The sequence below is a fragment of the Penicillium crustosum genome, assembly GCF_028827405.1.
Source record: "Penicillium crustosum strain IBT 35664 chromosome Unknown utg000004l_segment0_segment0, whole genome shotgun sequence".
Taxonomy (NCBI): Eukaryota; Fungi; Ascomycota; class Eurotiomycetes; order Eurotiales; family Aspergillaceae; genus Penicillium; species Penicillium crustosum.
Window position 1 is genome coordinate 1338186 of NW_026623125.1, and position 25903 is coordinate 1364088.

At 49.0% G+C, this 25903-nt stretch overlaps 10 protein-coding genes across 10 annotated transcripts, besides 3 other annotated features; 3 read left to right on the forward strand and 7 right to left on the reverse strand.

Moving 5' to 3' along the window:
• Nucleotides 1-421: 421 nt before the first annotated feature.
• Nucleotides 422-1283, reverse strand: N7487_009566 (SDR family oxidoreductase; the record flags this gene model as incomplete). Its single annotated transcript, XM_056877296.1, has 3 exons — nucleotides 422-593; nucleotides 655-1192; nucleotides 1250-1283. The coding sequence occupies 3 exons, from the start codon at nucleotides 1281-1283 to the stop codon at nucleotides 422-424; spliced, it is 744 nt and encodes a 247-aa protein (XP_056725876.1).
• Nucleotides 1284-2987: 1704 nt separating this feature from the next.
• Nucleotides 2988-3865, reverse strand: N7487_009567 (putative GPI anchored glycoprotein; the record flags this gene model as incomplete). Its single annotated transcript, XM_056877297.1, has 3 exons — nucleotides 2988-3489; nucleotides 3546-3676; nucleotides 3746-3865. 3 exons carry the CDS (start codon nucleotides 3863-3865, stop codon nucleotides 2988-2990), a joined length of 753 nt encoding a protein of 250 aa, XP_056725877.1.
• Nucleotides 3866-4968: 1103 nt separating this feature from the next.
• Nucleotides 4969-6717, reverse strand: N7487_009568 (putative MFS transporter; the record flags this gene model as incomplete). The annotated part of the gene is made up of 2 exons (XM_056877298.1): nucleotides 4969-6405; nucleotides 6466-6717. 2 exons carry the CDS (start codon nucleotides 6715-6717, stop codon nucleotides 4969-4971), a joined length of 1689 nt encoding a protein of 562 aa, XP_056725878.1.
• Nucleotides 6718-7266: 549 nt separating this feature from the next.
• hrdA (E3 ubiquitin-protein ligase HRD1) lies at nucleotides 7267-9600 on the forward strand (the record flags this gene model as incomplete). Its single annotated transcript, XM_056877299.1, has 4 exons — nucleotides 7267-7290; nucleotides 7351-7455; nucleotides 7523-9105; nucleotides 9156-9600. The coding sequence occupies 4 exons, from the start codon at nucleotides 7267-7269 to the stop codon at nucleotides 9598-9600; spliced, it is 2157 nt and encodes a 718-aa protein (XP_056725879.1).
• Nucleotides 9601-10621: 1021 nt separating this feature from the next.
• N7487_009570 (DUF3431 domain-containing protein) lies at nucleotides 10622-11851 on the forward strand (the record flags this gene model as incomplete). The annotated part of the gene is made up of 1 exon (XM_056877300.1): nucleotides 10622-11851. The coding sequence occupies one exon, from the start codon at nucleotides 10622-10624 to the stop codon at nucleotides 11849-11851; it is 1230 nt and encodes a 409-aa protein (XP_056725880.1).
• A 924-nt stretch (nucleotides 11852-12775) lies between these two features.
• Nucleotides 12776-14834, forward strand: N7487_009571 (uncharacterized protein; the record flags this gene model as incomplete). The annotated part of the gene is made up of 2 exons (XM_056877301.1): nucleotides 12776-14262; nucleotides 14318-14834. 2 exons carry the CDS (start codon nucleotides 12776-12778, stop codon nucleotides 14832-14834), a joined length of 2004 nt encoding a protein of 667 aa, XP_056725881.1.
• Nucleotides 14835-16194: 1360 nt separating this feature from the next.
• N7487_009572 (Tim17/Tim22/Tim23/Pmp24 family protein) lies at nucleotides 16195-17227 on the reverse strand (the record flags this gene model as incomplete). The annotated part of the gene is made up of 6 exons (XM_056877302.1): nucleotides 16195-16252; nucleotides 16351-16574; nucleotides 16669-16879; nucleotides 16945-16971; nucleotides 17041-17156; nucleotides 17213-17227. 6 exons carry the CDS (start codon nucleotides 17225-17227, stop codon nucleotides 16195-16197), a joined length of 651 nt encoding a protein of 216 aa, XP_056725882.1.
• A 438-nt stretch (nucleotides 17228-17665) lies between these two features.
• N7487_009573 (rRNA-binding ribosome biosynthesis protein RPF2) lies at nucleotides 17666-18737 on the reverse strand (the record flags this gene model as incomplete). Its single annotated transcript, XM_056877303.1, has 3 exons — nucleotides 17666-18561; nucleotides 18642-18667; nucleotides 18724-18737. 3 exons carry the CDS (start codon nucleotides 18735-18737, stop codon nucleotides 17666-17668), a joined length of 936 nt encoding a protein of 311 aa, XP_056725883.1.
• A 596-nt stretch (nucleotides 18738-19333) lies between these two features.
• N7487_009574 (tetratricopeptide repeat protein) lies at nucleotides 19334-19591 on the reverse strand (the record flags this gene model as incomplete). The annotated part of the gene is made up of 1 exon (XM_056877304.1): nucleotides 19334-19591. The coding sequence occupies one exon, from the start codon at nucleotides 19589-19591 to the stop codon at nucleotides 19334-19336; it is 258 nt and encodes an 85-aa protein (XP_056725884.1).
• Nucleotides 19592-20332: 741 nt separating this feature from the next.
• Nucleotides 20333-20611: a sequence feature (Protein overlapping with rRNA (N7487_009575, KAJ5395272.1) was converted to a misc_feature.).
• Nucleotides 20612-20811: 200 nt separating this feature from the next.
• Nucleotides 20812-20854: a sequence feature (Protein overlapping with rRNA (N7487_009575, KAJ5395272.1) was converted to a misc_feature.).
• Nucleotides 20855-20900: 46 nt separating this feature from the next.
• Nucleotides 20901-21091: a sequence feature (Protein overlapping with rRNA (N7487_009575, KAJ5395272.1) was converted to a misc_feature.).
• A 398-nt stretch (nucleotides 21092-21489) lies between these two features.
• On the reverse strand, nucleotides 21490-25793 carry N7487_009576 (ABC transporter ATP-binding protein; the record flags this gene model as incomplete). Its single annotated transcript, XM_056877306.1, has 8 exons — nucleotides 21490-21516; nucleotides 21569-23074; nucleotides 23121-23293; nucleotides 23353-23926; nucleotides 23992-24589; nucleotides 24646-25227; nucleotides 25417-25532; nucleotides 25728-25793. The coding sequence occupies 8 exons, from the start codon at nucleotides 25791-25793 to the stop codon at nucleotides 21490-21492; spliced, it is 3642 nt and encodes a 1213-aa protein (XP_056725886.1).
• Nucleotides 25794-25903: the final 110 nt, after the last annotated feature.

Below are 25903 nucleotides of genomic sequence, written 5' to 3' on the forward strand. Positions count from 1 at the left end.
CTAGTTGCTTCCCGACAGAATCTTCGGGAATTGATGGAATTCTGCAACCGTAAGAAAATCAGGCCAACGATTATGAAGTTTCCTATGACGCCAGATGGGATCAAAGAGGCGATGCTGAAACTGAGAAAGGGGGAAATAAAGTACCGGGCAGTTCTAGTGCGTGAGCCGACTCCAGGCACGGCTTAGATAGGTTACATAATTATTTGACTGCTGCACTTGAGTGTTGTTGGGAACAGGCATATTCATTCGTTTTTGCCTGACTCTGCGATCTATAATCTATCTGGTCGTTGTGTATTTGAAATGGGTGGACAACAACTCAACAATAAACTACCATATATCGACCTGTAAACTCTTTTCCAGTGGTCTAGAACCTGATATCATGACAGGTCGGTTCGTCGTAAAATAACGAATAGGCGGTGACCTACCAGCCGATGGTGGTGTCGTCGATGTTCCAGAACTCTCCCGCACCGTTCTCCTTGGTCAACCCATCAATCTTGGTGATAATTGCATTCACGCTGTCCTCAACCTCTACAAAAGCGCCGGGGAAGCCTGCCGCTCGGGCAGCGTTGTCTCCAGCCTCTGTCTTGACCGCACTATAAGAAGATATTAGTCAACACCTGATACGAGATAAAAGGTCGAATGATAGATTCATACCCAGGGTGGATAGCCAAGGTAGCAATATCATCATGCTCGTAGTTAATTTTCCGGACAAAGTAGTTCGCCGCCGCCTTGCTAGCTCCGTAAGGCGCAATCTTGAGAGGAAAGTCTTTGATCCCTCCAATGGTTCCCATCAGACTGCTATTCAGGATGAAGCGAGCAGAAGACGACTTCTGAAGGAGAGGGAGAGTAGCTTGGAAGAGGCGCACGGGTCCAAGAGTGTTCACGTCTAGATGCGTTCTGATTTGGGCAATGGTAGACTCAGCAACGGTGGTGAACGCAGCTGTGTCGAAGACTCCCGCATTGGCGATGACGATGTCTAAAGCCGACACACCCTGGCTGGACAACGACTCCACGGCAGCTTTGGCGTCGGTGTCAGAGCTGGCGTCGATTTTAACAATAATCAACCGACTACTCTCCCCCGTGGGAATTTCAGAGAGAGAGGTCGCTTCTGATGAGCTGGGGTTGCGAACAGCTGCGATCACAGTCACATTATCGCGAGCCAGATACTTGCTAACAAGACCACGGCCAATTCCTAAGCGGATTGTTAAATTTAGATTGCGAACAGGGTCAAGGTGTAGATGTGAGTTACCTTTATTGGCGCCGGAAATCAAGATGGTGGACATGATTGAGAAGAAATAGCTCGTATAGTTCGTATATTTGTTTAGATGGATGGTGTTCTCATCGGAAAACTGGTCATCTTATAAACAATTTGAATATAGCATTGTGAATACACAATATAATTTGATTTGTGAGCATTGCCCATCAATCCAAATAATTTGCAAGAATATTGGTAATCACTAACATCTCCCTCTAGCAAAGTAGCAACTCGGCCGTTGGCCAAAACCCGGGCCAAAACGGTTGCTGGGCCGTACATTGGCCTGAGTACCTAAACCTCTATAGGAATACACCTGATCTATCAATATTATTCTGCATTAGCATAAGATAAGGACAAAGCTACATGCTGACACTGTGTCAGCGAATAAGCAAAATATACGAGGTTCCAGATATACTTCAATTACGGTGAACAGACTCAAAATGCACACGGTGCACGAATATCCTATACTATCTATACGACCCATTCACAGCTTGTTTATTGAAACCATACTGTACTAATATCCCTTTCTATGTGGCTTTGGATTAGTTAGATTTCGCTGGCTGACTTCATCTATTCGGCAAGTTATCCGTATCCGAAAGTCGGTCGGCATCCCAGTCGGCATCCCACCGTACGGTGCGCTTAGCTGCAGGGTCAGCCGTAATCACAATATTCTCTAGGGCTGACGATGCGTCGTAATCAACACGCTAGCCGTATCCATGCCCTCCGTAAAGTTTTTGCTAATTCGAGAGATATTTTCAAACTTCACTGCTCCATATTTCCATTTGGTTTTTCAAGTCCTATATATTTGATCAGATTGCGTGATAACAACCCACTTAGCAATGATGTGATTGACGATTGAAATGTGTTAGGCTAAGAACATGGCCCCTCTAACCCCTAAATAAGAACCAAGGCTTTTACTATGGTCCAGTCATGAAATAACCTGCATTTTTCTCGCAGGTTCTCAAAATACATTGATCAAAGACGTATAGGGAAATTCCCGCGTGCTACCCAAATAGAGCCATATACTTTAGTTTGGACCTCCGCCTTCAGGAATCCGATGGACACAACCCTCATCCACACATTATCGGGGCTCAATTGTGTATCGACTATCTGAACTAAAAATATTGATTGCCCACAAACGCTAAACGGGGCCTTGTAATTTTAAGTTGGGGTTAAGAGTAGGCCTGGTACATCGCCGAGCCGTGAATATATATTATATCAATACATGGTTTGCTGGCTTCGCAATGCGGACACGGATGTTAGCCCTAACTCCTACCCCTGACAGTACTGGACAGGCTATTTCCAACGACCGGCCCAGCCTTGTAAGATGATCTTCGGTTTGAGTATCCCAACGCTTACCCAAAAATGAGAAATATTGAGGCGTATGTGGATATCGTTCAGGAGTGGATACAATATACAGGGCTACTTCCAGTCCGGGGGGTGAAACAGAAAAAGAAAAACTCTAAAGTAAAGCGGCAGGAAAAGGTATATTCAATAGCTGAAGATACAAATATAATAAAAAATAGACGCTAGATCGTAGTCTGTCGTGGAGAAAGGTATCAAAACATTAAAGAATAAGAGATGGACACATATAAGTGGAGTATGCATGGATACATCCGTAAGAAGTAACTTCAGAAACCCCAGAATTAATAAATCGACAAGCACGGAGCGCATCTCTTCCACAACCAAAAAGCCGCGCAAGACAGAAATGTAGACATATCACTCGTCAAGCTTACGCGAAAGCGCAGGCCAGAGCAAGGAAGGCACCACCAACGGTCCAGACGCTGCCTGCCATCTGGCCGGCGGCGTTGAAGGAAGTCGAGGAAGCGGCAGGGGCACCGGTTCCGGTGGCAGCGGCAGTGGTAGGCGCGACCACCAGAGGAGTCGAAGCGGCCAGAGGGGTGGACGAGATGAGAGCCGAAGAGGACTTCTTAGGGGTCGAGGTGACGAGGGTCGACGAAGAGGTGATAGCCGGGGTAGAGGTGGAGGTCACCTCGGTCGTGCTAGTGCTAGTGCTAGTACTAGTGCTGGTGCTGGTGCTGGTGCTGGTTGGGGTTGGGGTGGGTGTCTGAGTTGGGGTGGAGGTCGACGTCGGGGTCGGGGTGGCCGAGATGGTCACGGGCATCCAGTTCAGATCAGCTTGGGCCAGGGTACCCGACGGGGTCGCACTGCCGGCGGAGGCCTGGCAGGAGGCGTAGGTGGTGCCGGCAATGTTGCAGGAAACAGTTCCAGTGCTGGTGTTTGATATCAGAATGCGGTTCGTACAAGGAAAGTCTGCGCTAGTACTTACGTTCCCTGGAGGTTGATGTTCTGCAGCTGCATGGAGGTCGGGGCAGCAATTGCTGTCATGCCCTCGCCGGCAATACCGCAGGAAGAAGCGGTCTTGGGGCAGGTGATCTTGTAGGTAGTCGCATCTCCATTCTGCGGATTGTTAGTTAAAATTCTCAGACAAGAGAGCGCATTGACAGCGCAACTGAATCTGGGACATACGGTTTCGACAACGCTAGCCTCGAGATCCTGGCCCTCAAAGCCGGGCAGGAGGAGAGTTGCAGTGTTGCCGGCAGCGACGGCGGTAGCGCCAGTCAACAGAGCGACGGTGTAGAAACGCATGTTGCAAGTAGATTGGTGATTGATAGGTGTTTTATATCGAAAAATTGGTGATAATCAAGATGTTGGATATTCACAAAGAATGGAAGTACACAGTACTTGAAGTAGAATCAACAATTGCTCAAAACGAAGGACTGGATTTAACGAAAGACTGTCGAACGACGAAAGAGTGAATGACGGACTGCTTGAGCCTGAAGGTGTGGAAGAAGGAAGAAGTGTCAGAGAGAGAGACATCCGGGGGTTAGGCGCGCAAATTACTGACTTGGCATAGTGTTGCCCGTGAGTAGTCGCCAAGACCAGTTTGGCATAGTGGGATTGGCCCATATTGCGGTCCAAGCGGATCTCACTAGGGACGACACGATAATCAAGGAACGGGCCCCAGGAGTTCGAGGGGTGGTTCGAGGTTGGAAAAGGGGGCATTTACCATATCAAAGTCCAAGTGCCTTGGGGAACCAAATTAGGGGCGTTTTAGTGGAAGTTTCCTGTGGAACTAGGCTGATCCGGGCCTAGGGGCCGAGCCGACCCCTGGGTCAGATGCCTATTTGGGAAGGTTGTTTGATGCTCCTTATATTACGTCGGAGACTAGCGAGATGAGATCAACAAAGGAATTTATTTCACCAGTGTATAAAAAATCCAACTGCGTGAATTATACTCTGCACCGAGCATGCACCTATGTATGTTTGCTGTTCAAAATGTGTACGTTGTATATAACTCTCACTATTTTCTTCTTTTGGCGCCTGTAATTTCCCCAGGTCAGCTAGCGACCCTCTCTAGAGGACTAGCGTGCACGAGTTAGTGCACGATTCAAATTACGCCCGGTGGAAAAGCCCGTGCCTGATGAACGCGCAACGCCACGGATGCCAAATTAATTAATCTTACGAACCATTCCAAGGTTTTTTTCATCAAATAGTTAATTGTTTTTACCCGCTTTCTCCTACAAACGCACGTGTGCTTAAATTGCAATGGACCCCTGCTAGCCGAGCAATGCCGGTAATTCAACCTGGGGCCATTTTCCATGCTGAGAATGAGATTATATTCACAGCCAATCCAGCAACATCCCGCACCACTGTGACAATTTTTCATGAGTTTAAAACTGAAATTGATCACTAATTCCTTCCGGGCGAGGGTCCGAAGTGGTTAATGCCCCCACAGATGATCCCAATGATAAGCAGCACGCCATTAAATCCCGCCATAATATAGAACGGTGTGCCCGATGACAGAACATCAAACAGAAATCCACCCACTTTGGTCAACAGCAGGATGCCTGCCCCGCCATATAATGAATAGACACCTGCGATAGAGCCTTTCAGGTGGGACAGATGCTCCAATCTCCGGTTGACAGACCCGGCAAGAAGAGATTGGCCCTCGTCAGGCTCTGCGTCATTCTCGTCCCCACGGACGCGTCGCTCCTCGTATATTTTTCTTAATGTTTCATTGTCGATGCTAACCCGCAAGATACCGTTGCTCAGTACAGCCAAGCTACAGACGATTGCCCCAATCTGGCTGATTCCAAGCAGAGCCATCACAACAAACACGCCCGGATTGCCGTCGGGTCGTTCGAATAAAGGGTTTGGGAGCATGGCGAAGATAACATAGCCGATGATACCCACCAATGCTGCGAAAAGAAGTGGAAAATTGTATCGTCGTGATTTGTCTGTCAGGTACCCAAATGCTGGCGCAGCAATTAATGCCACCAATTGGGACACCCCGGTCAGTATGGATGCGACGATGTATGCACGTGGGCATGCTTTCTTAATGTCCCCTAATCCTGACCCAGGAACCGGTTCATGTTCCTCATCGCAGAGCCCCGATACCCGATAGTAGTGATTGACAGCGAGGGGAATGAACAATGATATCCCCACAGAAGAGGCCCGAGCGACAAAGCCTCCGACGTAGCCGAGTCCAATGCTACGGTTTCGGAATCCCAGTGTAAGGGCGGTTGTCAATTGCTTCCAGTATGGCAATCTTGGGCCATGGATAGATAGATCATCGTCGTCTTCATCATCTTCGTCATCACACGAGTGATGAGACGTTTTCCAAAGCGCACTCCAACTTTTGCCCTTCTCGCCGGGCAGATCGCGAAGACCAATGAAGCATACAAGGCAGATAACAAGCGATACGGCGGCAACTAGATAATAGCTGCGTTGGATCGCCTGCGCTGGCGACAATCCCATTTTCTCGAACCGGGCTGCAAGCGGCAGGAAAACAACCAGTGCCACGAGCGCACCACAGCCAGCGCACATGCCAACAAAACCGGATAGTCGCGCTGACGGAGATGCGGTGGAAGGGCCAACATTTAGGGGATGACCATTCCTGGCACGCTCCGGTGTGATGGTTAACTCCGAAGACACAGATGCGCGATATTCCCGGGAATTAAAGGCTGTGCCAGTGACAGTTGGCAGAACTGCAGTAACCATGGTCGATACTGCTGAACCGCCGATACTGAAAAGTAACCTTCCCAAGAGAAGCTGGGGGTAGACATTCGTGGCTTGCACAAAAACGACTAGCGCGAGAGCTACAATAGCATAGCCTGCAGTACATACCTATCTAATGTCAATATCATTGAATGTTATTACCCAGATATGAACCAGTAGAACGCTTACATGGCGGACTCCGATTCGGTCCGAGAGCACACCCCAAAGTGGGCAGGCAATTAGCGCAAGGAGTTCATCTGCGAATCCTAGAGTTCCCACTGAATCTCCCACTCCATCCTGAAGGCCAATCAAATCTGTTACGACGAACGAGATGGATGAATTGATGTAGACTAGGAAGGCGATTGAGAAGGGGCACACCGCCAAGAGGTAAGTTAGTGTCTGGCTGCGCGAGGCAGTAAACAATGCCGGTGATGAAGCCATCACCGGAGATGATTCATTTCTTTTAAACAGCAAGTATGAGAATGGGATTCAGAGGTGACGATATCCCTCAAATCGATGCAAATTGATAACAGGAAATGATCTGTGGACGGTGTCACAATGGTTGCATTCTTTAAAGGCGGGCAATGTGGGACGTCACATGACGGAGATGATCAGATAAACACCGAAGATCGACGGACATGTCCTGACAATCATAGTTAGTAAGTCTAAGTCTAAGGGGTTAGATCAAAAACAATACACTGAATTATCGAGGATCCAAAAATATTATGCTTTTATCAGAGTAAAATCAAATCTCCCCATGTATTCAGTAGGCTCGTATAGATCTGGGTGGCGGCACGTGCTGGTCGCTGACGTAAGATGCGGAGAGGCGTCTGCGGGTTATTCTGGAAAGCTGTCCAGATCAAGCTACTTACTCCTCTCAAATAAGCGGCATTCACATCGTTGCTCCGCCAAATGATACCTTGAGACGCCCGTCTTTTTTGTCCTTCCTTCGGTCTATGACCTTCGGCTTGTCCGATCCAGTCCATAGCCATGAGACTGGCCGCGTATACTGGGGTAAGTAGTACCGCAGCTGATGGGGGAGACAACCCGCTAACCTTGCAATCCCGTTTGTAGGCCTCGGTGGTCCTAGCCACTGGTGTGTTTCTAAAAGCTCTTCACCAGAGGTCCAATTTCTATTCCGCATGTGTTTACCTCTCTCAGAGTAGTGCGAATCTTATGGTTAGTTGTCCAGTTTGAGCCATCGCGCTTGGTCATCATGATCCCTAACTCATTATTCCATATTCAGATCCTCACGAATTTATGCCTTCTCATCACCGGTTTTGTGCTATTCTGGCTTCAGCGACTTCTTTACGGACCCTTGCGACCAATCGAGACCGAGCAACTATACGAGCGAGCCTGGTTCGCCGTCACAGAGACATGTCTGGCCATGACCATATTCCGAGGCGAACTTGGAGGTTGGTTTTTGGTCATGTTCATTTCGCTGCTGGTCGGCAAGGTCTGGGGCTGGATTGGCGAAGGCCGCGTTGAGTTCTTAGAGCAACAGCCACCGGCTAACCCCCGGTTGTTCCATACTCGACTGGCAGCATCTCTCGTGCTAACGGTGTTATTCGATGCCTTCATGTTGCGGTACTGTGTTCACACCGTGCTTGCGCATGCACGGCCGGATATGATGGTTATGTTTGGATTCGAATTCGCCATATTAACTATCCTCTCGACTTCCACCCTGCTACGATACGTTATCGCGTTGACCGAGATATCCATCACCCGGCAGCAAATAAAGGCCAAGATGCAGGAGCGCCGGGATGAGATCCGTGCTGCGCGTGTCGAGGCGATTCGAGAACATGCCCGCGCGGGAGCTGCCTCTCCTCCTGACAATCTTCCTGACGAAAACGATGTCAATGAGATGGAGATTGATGTGCCCGGATGGGAGGAGAAGGGTCGTTGGGTCTTCTACTTGGATCTTTTGACTGATTTGTTGAAACTCGTGATTTATTTGAGCTTCTTTGGTATCCTACTCACTTTCTACGGCCTCCCCATCCACATTCTGCGCGATGTTGTTGTAACCATCCGCTCATTTGTCCGTCGCATTATGGACTTCATGCGTTACCGAAATGCGACAAGGGATATGCACCAGAGGTATCCGGATGCAACGGCGGATGAAGTCTCCCGAGAAGATGTCTGCATCATCTGCCGCGAGGAAATGATTCCAGTTCAGCCGGTGCAACCGCAACCGGCAGCTAATGCTGCTGCTGGAGAGCCGGCACCACAGCCGGCCGTTGGAACACAACGTGTCCCTGACCGTCTGCGTCCGAAGAAGCTCCCATGTGGCCATATCTTGCACTTTTCGTGCCTCCGAAGCTGGCTTGAGAGGCAACAAAACTGCCCAACATGTCGACGTCCTGTTGTAATTCCCCAGGGAACTCGTGGGGCTGCTGGGGTTGGGGGCAATAACGCAGCCGGGGGTCCGAATGGTGGCGTCCAGCCAGGCCAACAAGGCGCAGACGCACAACCACGTGCTCGGGTCTATCAGTTTGGGCCTTTCCGTATCGGCTTTGGGGCTGTACGTGGGGATTTATTCAACAATCTCCATCCACATGGTCACCAAGGTAACGCCCCGCAGCCTGGGGCACACCCACCTGCGAATGCGCCTGGAAGACATATTGGGTTTGGATTTGGGTTCGGGCGCCGCCCTCAAGCCCCCACCCCCGCTCCTACCCCACATGCAGCGGCTCCAGGGGGATCTATCACTGCTGAAATCAATAATCAATTGTCACAGATCGAGCAACGACTTAACCAAGAGATCGCCACCCTTCGAGCTGCCTCAGACCATCTAAATCACGTGCGCCAGCTTCGGGTGGAACTAGAACGGTTACTCGCCCAAGCAAGGGCTGTTAATCAACAAGTTGTCGGCCAACCAGGCCCGCTTCCCCCGTGGCCCCGGGATCTTCGGTCTTCACATCGGGTCACCAGTATGGCGCAAACCCGGGCGCTGACGTTCTAAACTCTGGAGATCCTCGTCTACCGGAAGGGCTTACTCTTCCGCCTGGTTGGACCCTCCTTCCTCTTCAGCGCGTGGATAATGCCCCCAACGGTGTGGATCATACAGTACAACCCACGCCTACCACTACAGTGACATCCCCACCTGTGCCAGCTGTGGCCAGCCCTGTAACATCTCAAGCCCCCACATTACCCGCACCTGTTCAGGATCAAACGAGCGGGAACGTCGTGGAAAATGCGCGCGGCACCACCAACGCTGAAGCCCTTCCCGTAAATGGCGCTCCTCAGCCCCCCTACTTTGCAGCCAACACCAACCGTCCTTTCGGCAGAACGTCGCGCAGAATCCCCATCCCAAGAGTGGACTGACGTTGCCCCTAGAGGGTCTTTTGAGGCAAGGCCAGCTTCCTCCATTCCTACTACATGGGGTAGCAATGGCGAATCTACAAATAGTGCTTCTAGTCAAGCCGACACTCACCCCGCATCTCCATCCAACGGCAAAGGTCGGACCGCATCAGTTGAAGAAACGCCCGATGAAGAAGCTTGATCATGGACTCCTCTTTTGATAACCCTCGCTGTGTATTTTTTTTTTTTTCTTCCCGGGTCTGCTCTACCCTTTCGGTTCCCCAGTTGTTTACACCAGCGTTTCTGCATGGCGTTGTTTGCGAGCAAAAGATCATACCCAGATTTCTTTTCACGATTTTTATACCACAGTTGAATCTCCTGGTATTTGCTCTCATTGATTATCTTCAGATGGAAAAGTGTACACGCAATCAGTGTAAACTTGGTACGTATAACGAGTGTATAACGTAGAGAAGCACAACCTTGGAACAATTAGATCTTAAGTGTGGCCCATGCCATGGCTGAGACAAGGCCGCGTGGCTGAATTCTTGGAGGGATCGACATGGATCTTCCCTTGTTGGTTCGATGATTTTATACGAATATTATTTTGATGATATTAGATTACTTCTTTTTAAATTGATATTTATTATATTTATAGTTTAATCGTGTCTTATTTAGCCTATATTGAATCCCTTTATGCAGCGCAAAGATATAAAATCGCATTGAAAGAAGCTTCGTCATGACGGCACAGCCTTGGCTCCACTTGCATCTGATTTGTCCCGTAGGCTCTCCGGGGGGGGTTAGACCAGGGTCCCTTCAATCTAGATCGGATTTCTCTTCCTTCACCCCCTTACACTCTCGGGGCAATGATATCCTCAAATATGTAAGGAATTGTGTCCCCTCCCTCAATTCCACGCTCTCTGCATGTACCTTGCTCCCGCAGTACTCTCAACCCTATGCACACGACACAGTAGCATTGACATTGCAGCTAACCACCATCTCGTGTGACAGATAATAAACCCGTGTACGATTGTCTAACCGTCCGTCCATGCTTCTCCCACGACGACCGGTCATCTTCCTCGGCGTCTGCTTCTTCCTTGTCTTGCTCCTTACAGCCCGGAGCCTCTCACGACCATGGCGTGACGTACCCCAAGTCATCGGCCTGGGTGACCTGGTCTCCTCGTCATCCAACACAACAGGAACAGGAGCCTGGAACACGACCCACGCACACACAAACCACCTCTATGCCCCACCACCGAACTTCATCCCCGGCACCCCCAAGCCCCCGGGCTACAAATACACCAAGGTAATGGTCGTGACCCGAACCAAAGAGGAAGATACCAGCTGGATCGCCGAGGAATTGCCAGATTGGGATCATGCCATCTACGTTGCAGATGACCCCACAGCGCCGCTCCACCCGCCCAAGAACAAGGGCCACGAGGTTATGATCTACCTCACCTACATCGTGGACCACTACGACCAGCTCCCAGACGTGGCGGTGTTCATGCACTCGCATCAATTCGCCTGGCACAATGACAACCTCTTCGCAGGAGACGCGGCCCAGCTTCTCCGCCGCCTCAATCTGAACCGTGTCATCCGCGAGGGTTACATGAATACTCGCTGCGGGTTCGGCCCAGGCTGTCCAGCCTGGATGCACCCCGGTGCGTTGGAGGCAGACGAGTCAAAGCAGGAGGAGATCATGCTGGCCCGCGCATGGGGGGAGTTATTCCCCGACCAGGAGATCCCGTCTGTGCTCGCACAGCCGTGCTGTGCGCAATTCGCCCTGTCTCGTGATCGGATCCGCTCCATTCCACGGGCCCGGTTTGTTTTCTATCGTGATTGGCTGCTGTCGACTGATCTGAGTGATTATATCACTGGTCGCATCTGGGAGTATCTGTGGCAGTTTATCTTCACCGGGGAGGCTGTTCTCTGTGTTGAGGAGAGCGTGTGTCTGTGTGACGGGTACGGGTTCTGTTTTGGCGGAAGCGAGGAATGGAATAATTACCGAGAAGCTGAAACGAAGAAGAACGAGATCCAGCGGGAATTGGATAATTGGATGTGGTTGTCCGACTTGGGATTCGATCCCCCTGTTGAAGCAGATGGGGTACCTGAGCCAGAGGACCCTGAGGGTGAGAAGGGCAATGCTCTTGTCAACCAACTTCAAGAGAAGCAGCAGGAGATCGTTGACACTTTGCTTGCTGCTATTGAGCGTGGCAAGAATCCCCAGTACCGTGCCCAGGAGGCTGGTCGTCCTTGGAAGGAGGGTGATGGGTTCTAAGCTGTCTTGACTGGATCAAGTGCTGCTGTCTTTGAATACCTTTCATTTCACCCTGCCTCTGCAAAAATTTATGTGGACCAGTGATCTATATGCTATCTATTTACCATTTTCTCCGGACACACGAGGCCTGCTTTTGAAGACATGTTTGGTCATCTGTCAACATTCACACTTTTAATTGACACGACCATATATTTTTGCCATGCAATTGCACCATTTTTGACATTTGTCCTCTTTGGTGACTGATTTCTTGATTATGGATGTACTTATAAAAGGTTTTTGCGTTTGCGACTCGGGCTTTCTACAACACGGATATACGGAAAATACACATTGATAGAGATGGATAGAAAGTATCATTGATCACTTCAATTTGTGCACATGAAATCTAACAATCAAATCCAAGTCCTGAGGTCAGAGATGTAACGTAGATTATCCATGGATGCTACACGCCAATGAGAACCCAAATCACGTGATACCCTCGAGGTTTTCAGTTTGCACTGTCTGTTGTTCTTTCAAACTGCACAAACATCCAACCGTCGCGCGTCTTATCAGCCAACTCGAAGTAAAGCTGTCGAGGCTTTTTTTATTTCTTTGTTTTAGTCCCAGTTTCGCTGTGACGCGCTTCTCACCCTCTTGGGTGTTTCGCGTTGGGACAACTCTGTTCTGACCAAGCAACATTACCAATGGTGAAGCTATTCATTAGGTTATCTACATCAACTGGATAAGAGCTTCGAGCTTCAACTTGGAAGAGGTGCTCTTTTGGAGATAAATCCGAGACCTCGAGCGTGGTCTGGGTCTTCTCTTCAATTTGCGCTCGTCACGTAAAAATTCTCTGTCGCTATTTTTTCCCTCAATTCTCATAACTTTGCCCACACTATCAGCTTATCGAACCGGGTGTCTTGGATCACCTAGCTCTCAATCAACACCATGAGCTCTTCCACCAACCAACATCTCCCCACAACCTCATCCGACCTACCCTCCCAGCAGACCGCGACTGCCCCTCACCTCGACCCGAACGCGCAACTGGCCAACAACGGATATGCACCCAACGACAACCAGCTCGCGGGATTAGTCGAGGCAGCCACAGCTGCCGCAGACCAAGATGTCTCACAATGGGCTGCCGCTGCTGCAGTCGCAGCAGCAGCCGGTGCAGCTGGCCACCATCACCAGCTAGATTCCTACACAGACATAGATCTCTCCGAGAACGGGTTCGGCGACGCGAACTTCGGAAATGGCATGAGCAGCGGAAGACACATGAGAGTTCCCAGTCACACTGACCATTCCCAATCGTCGGGTGGCCTCACACGAACCGCGACAAAAAAGCGCAAGCGAAATGACGATAATCTCGACCCCGCCTTGGCTGGCGCGGGTCTCTCGGGCGCGCAGCATCAGTCGCATTCCGCACAGCAAACCCCCCATGGATATACCGGAGAAAGTATCGACATTCGCCCCGAGCAGCAGCAGTCCTTGTCGGATGCTCGTGCTGTGGGTATTCATTCTGCGGCAGCGCTGTTCCGTCAACCCTCCGGCAATAAGAAGTACACACGACCTCCCATCTCAAAGATGTTTTCCTCCCTCGAGATCTCACCGGAGAACTTTTTGCATCTCCAGGCTGCTGCTAAGAATTACATGCTGAACGACGAACACCCCGAAAGACGCGATTGTGTTGGTCAGCGTGGAAAGGGAGATACGGAAATGGTCAAGCTTCGCCTCTGGAACTGTGTTCGTCAGTTCCTCGAAGCCGAGGGAAATGGTGAACGCTTTTTCGGAGAGAATGTCGTTAATGAGGGCATGGGCCCGAGAGCCTACATCTGGCCGCGTGACCAACACAAGATCATCTCATTGGTTATTCCTTTACTGAGACGTATGGTCACCAACGAAAGACAACGCCAATACGCAATCGAGACCCGCAAAGGAGGTGGTGCTGAGGAACGCCGCCGCCGTAAAACGGAGGATTTCTCTAACTTGAATAGCCCGCGCTTCTCTCCAGAACAGCATATCCAAATGCAAAGCCAGACATCCCATCGCGATGATCTGTCGCAGTCAATGCCCCCTCCTCCACCGCCGATGCAACAACCAGCAATGGATCCGTCCCAGCCTGTGGATCTCGGTCTGACCGACCTCTTGCTAGACGGATACACGGTCGACTGGGAAGAAATCGGTCGATGCTATGATACCTACAACGAGAACTTCGAGTTGGATAACCTATGGTCTCTCTCCGGTCTCCAGCAACCCGATTGGCGTGGGATCGTCGCCGCAGTGGACAGCCACTACCAGGTCATCCACAACGGAAATTATGACTGCGTACAGTGTTGTGAAGACCAAAACATCAACCGCATTATCCACGCGGACACCACCTCAGGTCTTCAATGGCGCATTGGCGGAGGCCGCAACCTCCCAGCACGAGACGAATTGTAAGCCATCTATCCTGCCCAAACGTTTGAAGAACACCAACTAACAACCTCATAGCGCAAGCAGCATCACCCGCGACGTGTCTCGTATTATCCGCGAGAACATCGCCTCCCGACGCGGCCAACCTGCCCAAGCACCCGACCCTCACTTCCACCAACCCTTCACCCCTCTTTCAGAATCAACCCCAACAGCCAACTCAACTACCCCCTGTCCCAGCCAAGGCCAAACCTCTCTTCGCATCAATATCTTGCAGAATGGAAAACGTATTCTCCCCAGATTCGACCTGCCGGCAGGCCAATTTCCCAACATCGACACGGTCAAGCAGGCAATTCTACGTCGGTACTCGGGCCAAATCCCTGGTTTGCCGGCATTCCAGGGCACCAACGCTGCTACACATGAAGCCCGTGAGTCTGCTATTGTGGATGGGTGGAAGGTTAAGGTCTGGTTACCGGATGGACTGCTACCTGTGCAGAACCAGAAGGATTGGACCATTGCAGTGCTTTCGACTGATGCTGTTGATTGGATGGATGGGGAGTTGAGAGTCCTTGTTGAGGTTGATGGAGATGGGCAGTAAGAGTTCTGCCATTGTGATCTTTGGCTTTTTTTTTTCTTCTCCTATATCCCTGTTGTTGTTGTTTTTTTGGATAAGTTGTATCGTTATACCCTCAATTTCAAACAGTGATTCCAATTTATCTACAATTAAACATGTACAATTTAAATGTAAATGTAAATCCTCAGTCAACATAACCTTCACTGACGTTCCAAGGTTGCACTAAGAATCATAAAATGTGGGTCCAAAAGCTAATGTGTGGGTCGCACTAGTCCCGATTAGGAAGCATATGTTCCTAGAAATTTAACAATCAACCCGACATTCCAAAGCCTCGGCCCAGGTAGCCCAGCGGGAACCGCATAAGGCTTGTGTTGTGATTAACTGTTTCGGCAGGCAAATCCTTTGCAGGTACCGGATGCCTCGGGTTCAACCCTCACCTTTGAACTTGATCCACTTAAAGGGGAGAAAGACCGCGAAGGAGCTTTGATCACGGCTCCTTCAAAGTCGGACTGCGTGTAAGTCATTGGCCGATGTGACCGCCCATCATACCCCGTCGGCAGCTGTGCCTCCAGGTTGTAGAGGTGCCCCTCTAGGGCCTAATACTTTTGGCTTCTTTTAATGTTTGGTTTGGTCTGTCTTCATGAAGCTCTAGCGGTTAGGTCACATGCACCATCCATATCTATGCCTTCTCTGTTGCTTATCTTTAGATCAGTTATTCTTTTCATGTCTTTCTTCTTGTGTTTGCTTTAAAGTATGGTTCACCTTTTTCCTTGCTTCTATCTCATGATGCCCTTCACCTCCTACCCTTCTGCTGTTTCCTCTCCTTAACTGGAACATCAACTCTGTAACTTTCACCATGGTAACCAGAGCAAGATTGTGCATTCTCAGTAAATATCATATTGCCTAGTAAAACTAGAAGTGCTAAGAGTCTCCCTTGTGGGATATACCCACTTGATATATATATTTCAGCTTTCCCAATGATGATCTCGACTATTCAAGATATATTTACCTTCCAAGCCACACACAACAGAGAGTAATTGCCTATCAAGAGTAAAGTTTGTGCTCTGATGGGGACGTAAAACTGCTAGACATTCTATGCTCGCTCATATATCCAAGGTCATTCAAGGCATGTTCTAGTTGAGAAGTCCATAACGCCAATTACGAAAGTCTCCACAAGGTCAAGTCTTTAAAATTTTATATTGTAATCAAAAATATGCAAGAAAAAATCCCATGCCTCATAATATAGGGTAAAAAAGGGAATGAAGAGCAGGGCCCGGAATGATGCACATCTCGAATGCGCCGTACAAAAACACCAACAAAATAACAATCCGCTCTATACGCCGCAACGCACACAAAAGCTAACAGAACTGGACCCACTAGGAGCTCATTTGTTGTGTACAAGTAGAGTGCGGAGGGAATCCCAATGGTCTGAGTCGCCGTAACTGTGGTTGAGATGAAGATTAGCATTGGGAAAAGCGACTCCAAACTTCCGCAGTACCGAAAGTGAGGCAGAATCATGTATAGTGGGAGAAAAACATACATATACACCATGCTACTCCGCAGACTCGACGCCAGCGTCTCCGGATGCCAGCGGAAAATGTACATGACCATCGCCCAGGTCATACCGGCGAAAACGGGGTAAGCATTATTCGTGATCTTGGTGCGTGAATCGGATGTGATGAGGGAGGAAAGAGGATGCATGTTGGGTTGGACGGCGAGCTTGGCAAGAGCAAGCATGACACGGGCGAAGACGTAAATAACAATCTAGATCCGAGTTAGCTCTGCAGAAAAGGGGAGTGTACTCGGCAGTCGAAATTTGAATTCTTTCCGCAACCAGGGAAAAGTGCAAAACACATACCTGCTGGCTAATACTGCCCGGCTGTCGTCCGAAAACTGCATACCCGCCCAGCAGGCCTGCAAAGAAACTATCATATCGTCCCTCTTTCCCGGCGCCACCTGGTATATTCCGGAGAACGATCATCGAGGCTTTGTAGATGATGGCGAATGTGGCGAGGTTCCGCGCGTGCTGGCGAGTTGCTTTCAAAACGAGCTTGGTCTTTTCGCGTATTCTAGATAACGAAACGATCAGTTTCGGTTTGCGGAGAGGGAAGTGCGCGCGTGTGGGGTGACATACGTTCCAGATCTGAACAGAAATATCATTCTAGAAACAGTCGGTATCGGTCAGCTATGTCTTGTAGTGGGGTTTCCGGCTGTCCGAGGTCCAACATACACCAGCGCATGCGGAAAGCGGACTTTCGATCCGTAGACGATTCCATTGCGTGCACCCTTAACTAATGACAGTAGCGGCGCAAGTTCGGGTTTAAGGACGAGCGCGTCGAGTTGGGACTGTGGGGAGAAGGGTCAATACTGTTGTGTATGGTCGGAGGCGCAGCGGAACTCACGAGTAGTGTATCCATGGCGTCTCTGGGCCTCGGTAAGAGGTCGGTCTCGTTTCAGGGTGGTTATAGGGGCGATGGACAACGAAAAGAGACCAGGAGACCGTCACGGATCATGAAGGGGAAATAGGGTAAAAAATAATAGTTTCCCGGGGCAGCAGATGCTGGGGGAGAGGGGACGGCACTTTAATCGGTTCCCGCATTGAGAAGGGCCTCGGCATGTGAGAATGCAGCCGACGTCATGGTCACGTGGCTGTATATAAGACCTTGGCTACGAGTGTACGGGCGAATCTTGTTAAGTCTAGTGTAAAATAATGGATGGAGGAAATGTCTCTATTAGATGTAGAGGTTTTTAAAATAACTTTTCATATGCCGTAAGACTGTTCATACAGGCGCAGAAAACGAAATCCCGTCCGGCCCAAACTCCTTAGCAAAAGAAATCATGCAAATCGATCGATCTTAGTTTTTCCGTGCCTTCTTGTGGCTCTCCTCCACTTCCTCATCAGAAGAGACCTCATCCACCTCCATCATGTCCGCAGATGGCTCGTCCTCCTCGTCGGAAGATTCCATACCCGCGCGACGCTTGAGACCCTTCATCTTACGGGTCTGCAGGTCAGAAAGATCCTGCTTGCCGAGGTGAACACGACCAATCTTATCACCCATAGAGTCCATAATGACGTTCTTCTTGGTGCGGGCTTCCTCGTTGGGACGCTTGCCCTGCTTCATGGACTCCTTCTGCACCTCAGGAGCAGCCTGGCGTGTGCGACCGACCTTGAAGTCGAACTTGGGACCAACCTCCTGCAACTCCACACGGGGAAGCTTGTGACCGCTGCGCTTGGTGATGACTCTGTACCAGCGCATGTGGATGACCGGTGAGAGGCCATCCTGGGGCTCCTCAGCACCGACCATCATGACGTACTGCAGACCCTCAACATCGACCTGGGTCGTCTCTTCACCCTTGAACATGTCAAGAAGAGTGCTCTTGAGGATGGTGTGCGCAGTAGATGTAGGGTCATCCCAGGGGGAACCAGTGAACAGCATCATAGGGCGCAGGCCAAGACCGACGTCCATGACAAGTTCGTTGATGGGCGGGATGGTCTCGCCATCTCTCGGGGGAAGCAGCATTAGCTCGACGAGGTCGAGCAACTCTGAGTTGTAAATACGAGCCAATGAAACGCAGTTGGGTCGCTTTTTGTTGTGGCTTCCGAATGCTACGAGTCCACACTCGTTCTTGTTCGCGAGGAATTCCAGGCTCTCTGAGTTCTCATATGGGTGCAAGTTCTCGTTCTTCTTGTGGAAAAGAATGTTGTGAGGCTTCGTCAAAGCGTGGAAGGTCTTCAGCACGGTGTCCAGCGCTTGGGGGCATTTTGCGCCGTGGAAAATCAGGGTCTTCTTGGGGGTTCAATGAGTTGCGGCTCCCGCGCTTTCAGGATACGCGCAGTGCGCGGGTTCTTGGCTTTTCTATAGGGTAGAGCATTAGCCTGAGATGAAAATCCCGATAAATCGTCATAACTTACACTTCTCTCAACATTTTGTTGTGAATGATCGGCAGAATGGCTTGGGGTAAAAATATCGAATGAACGGAAAAGTTTTGGGTTGCTGATGGCTTGGCATCCTTATCGATAAGCAAGGTACGGAAGCAGTCACGTGCATTAAATATAAAATCTCGTCTGATTGGCCACTTCATACTACATCCACCTGCATTCTACCACACAAGGTATACATATCTGTCTCATAGTCAGCTGCTTGAAGACATTTCTTCGGAGGCCAACCAAGCGCCTAGAGTGTCTTTGTCGAAAAAAAATCTATTTCTCTCTTTTGAAAATATATTCTGAACATATATCACCTTGCATCCGACCTAATATTCTTCCAGGCAGAACTCGTTACCATATTTCCGACAGAGCAAAAGAACGAAATTGGGTTTGGAAGTTTGATTTTTATAATTCCAGGGTATTTCCAACACAATTAAGAGAAGAAGACATGTCAAATTTATATACAGCGCGATGTTTTAGTCTAAAGTCGCATATGCCTGAGGTATCGCATTGGTGGCTGAGTGAGAGTCAAAAGCGCTCGAAAAAATATAGATAAAATGACATCGGTGTCCTTGGCAATTTATTTCTGGGCTTGCTAAACAAAGGTTTGAGAATTGCGAATTTCCTCATTATCGGGTGCCATTGCCTTCTCTAGCCCTGTCAGTGCCTTTGTGAAGAGCTCCAAGGGATTTGCCTGCTGGTTGAGAGTGATATAGGCAAGGCCAGTCCAGAGAGCTGAGGACAATGTATTCACATGTGCAGGCCCAAGGACGTTCTCTTCGCCAATCAGAGCTTTTCTGAAGAATTGTAAGCTCTCGGTAGATTGGTCTAGCTTGTGATAGACGAAACCCATGTTAAGAGGGGGCTATGGGTAGGGTGTCTTCGTGCCCACCTCCAAGCGTTTTCTTCTGAGAAATCAAGGCTTTTTTACGGAGCTCTAAGCAATATGAATATTGGTTCAGATCTTCATAGACACCACAAATGGTGTCAATTGTATGCAAAGTGTCTGAGTGTTCTGGCCCAAGTGTTTTCTCCCGGCCGGCAAGGGCTTTGTTAAAGAACTCTAAGCTCTCTGGATATTGGCCTAGCCTACAATAGACTAAACCAATGCTATAAAGGTTAGACAGAGTATCTTCGTGTTCCAACCCAATTGATCTTTCATGGCCGGCAAGGGCTTTATGAAAGAATTCCAAGCTCTCGGTATTCTGTTTGGTCTCTCGAAGGTTTGGTGGTTTTAGCCATGCTTCAAACTTGATCTGTAGATCTTGCTCTTGCCTTTGTCGGTTTTCTGGGTACAGCTGTTAGCAATGTGACTCTGAATGATAACTGTGAGCTTGAATATATACCCTTTGTGGTTTTTTCTAGTAGTTCATTATTGGCTGTGGTGTGTTCATCAATATCATTTAGCTTTCTGGAAACTGTCTATCCACGCTAACAATTTCCCGAGAGTATATGGGGCTTGGTTATGTGAATTCTTACCGGTATCCAACACACGAGCAGCCATAGGAGGCAATACTTCCATATCGGACGGCTCAATTAGCGAAAGTAGTTCTTTTGCATATGCCGAGGATACAGCAGTTGCGCGATTTTGCCACTAGTCATTTTTGTGAGAATCCGAGTAGTCGCTGGTTCCTCGGACAACATGGCACGGGAAATTATTCATCAGGCCGGCCGCTTCCATTTCAAAGCACAGGATCGAGTTCTCATAGCGCTGGTCGATCTTTTCCCTTTCGGTCCCATCCTTTACTACCACGTTTCCGGACGCAATAATACCATAATGTACACATGACTTGGATGGGAATTTGCGAGGTTTTCGTGGAACCAGGGTTTGGGTTTTGCAGGAATCGCATGTTGCAGCTCCGGGGACGTGACTCTGGTCTGCTTAATGCAAGCGATCAAGAGCCTCGCTTGTTTCGGGGTATGCGTACTCTTCCCCTAACTCATCAATGAAGCCCAACATGTTGTTTATCGGGTTCTTGGGTCTTCGGTGATTCATTTCTCATTAGTTCAAAAGGAACATCTCATGTTCTGTGCCCTGGGCAAAGTCCACCATCAAACTAGTCGCCTACCCACACTCAGCAAAAGTAATCCACAGGGCTGCAGCACGACAGAACCTCTGGACTTTTCGAATGAATCAAAAGAAAACAAAAACAAAAACATACAACAGTGAGGATTCGCTGGTGGTCACCCACCCAACTACTAACTCACCGGCGTGTGGCTTAAGTACGGCTGAGCGGACGGGAAGCCCTGTTTTCCACACCCTATGGTCGTATGTGGCAGATTGATTGCGAGGAGAAATTATGAATGGAACCCGAGATAGAATTAATTGTGAAGATATGGGCGAGTGTGACATGTGTTGTAGATAGGGTGAGAATGAGGGTTGAATATCGCCCGTCACGGCCGGTTGTGTTGGTCCTATCAGTCGGGACGGACTGTGATATTATTAAATCACAAGTCACCTGAAACACTTCCAAGTTCGTCCCTTGAGATCTGTACGTAGCTACTAAGATACATATATCTTGATGGAAACTAGATTGTGGAGTCAACACGTGCAATCCACATATTTTATGAGGGAACGGCATGGCAGGTATGTTCCGAATATAAGGCATTTGATCCCATAAGTCAGAAAAAGTCTTTAGATTATTGTAGAATACTGCGAGATGTATTTTGCAGTAGTATTAGAGATACATAGAAGTATGAGATAGGAAGGCAGAAATTGATGAAATAGTGCTGCTTGAGATGCCCACCGTATTAGCGGTCTAGAGCTTGCGCTTGACACTATAATCACGTTAGTTATGAGAAGTAGATGTAGCTCAATGGGTAGACATACCATCTGCCAATAAGCCCCCTTTCTGCGCAACAATTCAGGATGCGTTCCGGACTCAAGAATGGTCGATCCCTGCCCGGGCGCCCCTTCCCCAAAGACAAAAATCGCATCAGCTTTCTGAATGGTTGCCAGTCTGTGCGCGACCGCAATAATAGTCATGTTTCGCTTGCTTGCTAATCTCTCCATCGCACCTTGCACAAGACTTTCCGAGTGAGAGTCCAAACTAGATGTAGCCTCGTCAAGAAGCAGAAGTAGCGGTTTGCGGATCAGGGCTCGCGCAATGCAAATACGTTGCTTTTGCCCACCACTCAGAGAGGCCTGGGCGTTGACGCCAAGTTCAGTCAGGAAGCCATCTGGTAGGGATACTATGAAGTCGTAGATTTCGGCGTCTTTGCATGCTTGAATCATTTGGTCTTCCGTGGTCGGGTTATTGGGGGCTTCTAGACCGAGAAGGAGATTCTCGCGGATGGTGCCTTCGAAGAGTTTTGGCTCCTGGGCGACGAGTGACAAAGCACTTCTGTAAGAGGCAAGTTCAATGGAACGAATGTCTCGGCCACCAAATAGGATCGTTCCCTGAGTGCAGTCATAGAAACGCTCGAGTAGGGAGACAAGGGTGGATTTTCCACAGCCTGAAGGTCCGACAAATGCTACGAATTGACCGCTCTCAATGGAGAGATTCAGATTAGCAAATGTCGGTACCTCGCGAGTGTGATATTGAAAAGAGACATTTTGAACTTCAACAGAGGGACTGGGGGTATGCTCCGAGGAAGAGAGTGGTCCCGTCGGAATATGCTGAAGCTGTCCCTGGGTAGGTTGCCGTGCAGCCAATATACGATTGGCAGAAGCCTTAGCCTGGGCAATATTTGGACCGAAACTGAAGAACTGCCCGGCCGATTGCCCGCCTTGGATGATGGCAATATAGACGACGAAGAATGCAACTGGGTCATATTCACGGGAGGCGAGCAGCTGGCCGCCGTACCAGAAGGCGAGCGCCATGGCACATAGCTCAACACTGTCGGAAAACGCAAATACCAACGTTGCGTACCATGCCTTCCGGATGGCCTTCTGACGCTGATCTTTCAACAGATTCGAATATCTTTCCAAAATGGTATCCTCCATGGTTAGCGCAGTCACCGTCCTGAAGGCCCGGACTGCCTCCGTGGCGAACTTGGAACTATCAGCATAAACTGCTGCATTTAGGGTCTCAAATTTAATCTCATATCGAATGCGCATGAAGGCAGAGAAAAATAAAAATGGCATGGCGGCAAAAAAGGTGACAGCCGCCAGCTTCCATCCAAAGGCGAAGGAGATTGAAACACATCCAATGATGTTGAAGACCGAGATGAGAGGGAAGACACCAGTGGGACCAAACATCTCTTGTAACTGTTTTGAATCAGTAGAGAGTCTGGAAATCAGACTACCTGAAGAATTCTCCTCGCGGTCGTAGTATGATACTGGTTTGGACAAGATGTTGTAGAAATAATCCATCCGAGCATTAGACACAACAAACTGAACAGTTAGCCCTGCTTGAAATTCATGAAATAAGTAAACTCACCATCGAGATAGAATTCGATGAAAACCCTAGCATGAAATAGAAAGTCGCCATGGCAAGGGCGAGGATGAAAAACATCAATGCCCAGAAGTTCGCAGCGTCCACGAGCTTTTGGCCAGTGAACTGGAAAACCTGTACAAGTCTGGCAAATAACCAACTTTGTAGGGAAAACCCGGCTATTGTACCCTGTAAGCTTATATCTGGAAATGTGCGGGAAAACATAGTGAATACTTACAACCTGCCCCCACAGCCCCGATCATTGTCAGTGCATACAAGAGCCAATGGCTACGATTTTCATAAATAAGCACCCCAAAACTGTGGAAAAATCCAAAGCTCTTTTCAGGCTCCGGATCATCCTGGCAATTTTGATCGCTGCCTTCTTTGGTGGTATAATCATGGGCCCTGACTTCTTCTTTCTGCGAAGCCATCGAACTTGGCACATCGGCATCCATCAAATCTGTAAGTGGCGCCAGCTGTTGCGCATGAACCAAGCCATGGTATATCCCTTCTTTTAGGATCAACTCTTCGTGAGAACCTTCTTCAAAGTTTTGGCCGTCTTTCATAACGATGATTTTGTCCGCGCGGCGGACGGTAGACAAGCGATGTGCGATCATGATTGTAGTTCGATCTTTAGACACACGATCGAGCGCTGCTTGCACGATCTTTTCTCCTTTGATATCGATCGAGCTGGTCGCTTCATCCAGAATGAGAATTTGGGGTTGGCTGACGATGCTTCGCGCGATGGCAATTCTTTGGCGCTGTCCGCCACTCAATGTGATTCCACCTTCCCCAACGGTGGTCGAGTAACCCTAAAAATAAAATGGTCAGGTGAGATGAAAACGATAGGAGTGCAGCGAAAAGGGTGTAACGATACCATGGGAAGACGGTCGATAAATTCATCTGCAAAGGCTTGATTGCAGGCTCCGGTGATGAGGTCCATCTTGACAGCATCTGTATCATTCTCCCACTGCGATCCGATCAAACCAAAAGCAACGTTGTTATATATTGTGTCATTGAACAAAAACGGCTCTTGCTGAACAAGGCCGATCTGGGATCGCCACCACTTCACATCCAAGTCGTTAATGTTGTGAGGCCCCACATGGATATGACCCGAGGTGGTCTCCTCTGCTTCCTCGGACTGAATTTGATACCATCGCTCAATCATTCCGACAATAGTACTCTTCCCGGAACCGGAGGGTCCGACCAGAGCCGTGGTTTTATTGCGTTCAAATGTCGCATGAAATCCCTTGAGTACGGTCATTTCCGGTCGCGTGGGATAGGCAAACTTCACATTCTCAAACATGATATCCGCATGGGATAACTCCGGGTCTCGAATTCCTGGTGGATCGTCTTGCTTGGAGTCAATAACACCAAAGAAGGCACCTGATGCACTGATGGCCTTCGAGATAGCCATCAATGGCCCTGCAATACCTCCCAAAATAGTGACCACAAGGAGCACGGAAAAGAACACCCTAACTGACTGTCAGAACACAGCATCACAATTATTCAAAAGATGGGATAATCATACGTGATCACGGTATTAATGTTCGCAATGTGACCTTCGCGATACAGCTTCAACCCAAACCAGAAGGCCAGGGAGAAGCTGACATACATAGCAAAGAAGAGCATTGCAAGGTGAATTCCACTGACTAGGGACATGCGCAAGCCACGTTTTCGTGCTTCCTCAACCCACCGGGTATACTTTTTGAAGAGTGGCTGTTCAGCATTCAGAGCAAACACCGTCCGAATAGAGCCAAACACTTCTGCGGCGAGGGCTGCATGCTTTTCATCTGCTTTGTCGACATTCTGCTGCGCTTTGACCAAAAACGGCATTGTGAGGCTAAAGCCTAGGATCACGAATACAATAGCCGAACTGACAACAAGCGTCAGTGCCCAGGAATACCGGAATGCGATGGCGTAAGCCGCAATGAGTAAGGCAAGTGACTGGAACAGAATGGCCAGCCGATCGGAAACACTTTGCTGGATTGTATTTGACAGTGCCGTGATCGCATGTGTGACAGTTCCGACCGACATCTCGTCCAGCTTGCTCATAGGAAGTGAAAAGAGTGCTTGAGTGTACTCTAGGCGCAAGGCCCCTGAGGCGCGGAGGCTGGTCAACCGAAAGCAAATCTGTCGCGTGTGAGTAACAGTGAGTAACAATGGAGCTTTGAGCATAGAGAATCACAGTACCATGGATATATATGTCAAACAGAATTTTCCGATAAACAAGTACACAATATACAAGCTAGAAAGAGACGGTAAGTTCGCTGTCATGAGTAATCGAGTGCGAAATATTTACCTGTCTTGATTGACCGAGGACTTGAATGATTGCTCTGTGATGCCCGACCCGGGAATAAAGTACTCGTTGAAGTTGCCGACCAGCTGGCCAAAGACAATATTCATCAAAGGAAGAGCCTGGAATTTCATTAGTTGATCTTAAGTATATCTGGATATTCGCTCTCAACGTACAATTCCTGAAGCCATGGCACAAACCAGCCCCAAAATCATAATATAAATACCTCCATGAGAGGCACCATAGGATAAAATCCTCTGGATGAGGTGTGAGTAATGGGAGACAAAGCCAGGTCCATCAATGAATCAAAAACCTACCGCATAGCTACCGAGACTTGCAGGTTTGGCTGTCTCATCATTTGATCTGACCGAAGGAGCGACCATATCTGGATTGGTGATGGAGTTATTCTCTGGCGATGTTTGTATGTCTTGCGTTTCGACGTGACGCGGGGAAGCTGACGGAGGCATTTTTTTCACGTCAACACAGCGGTTTG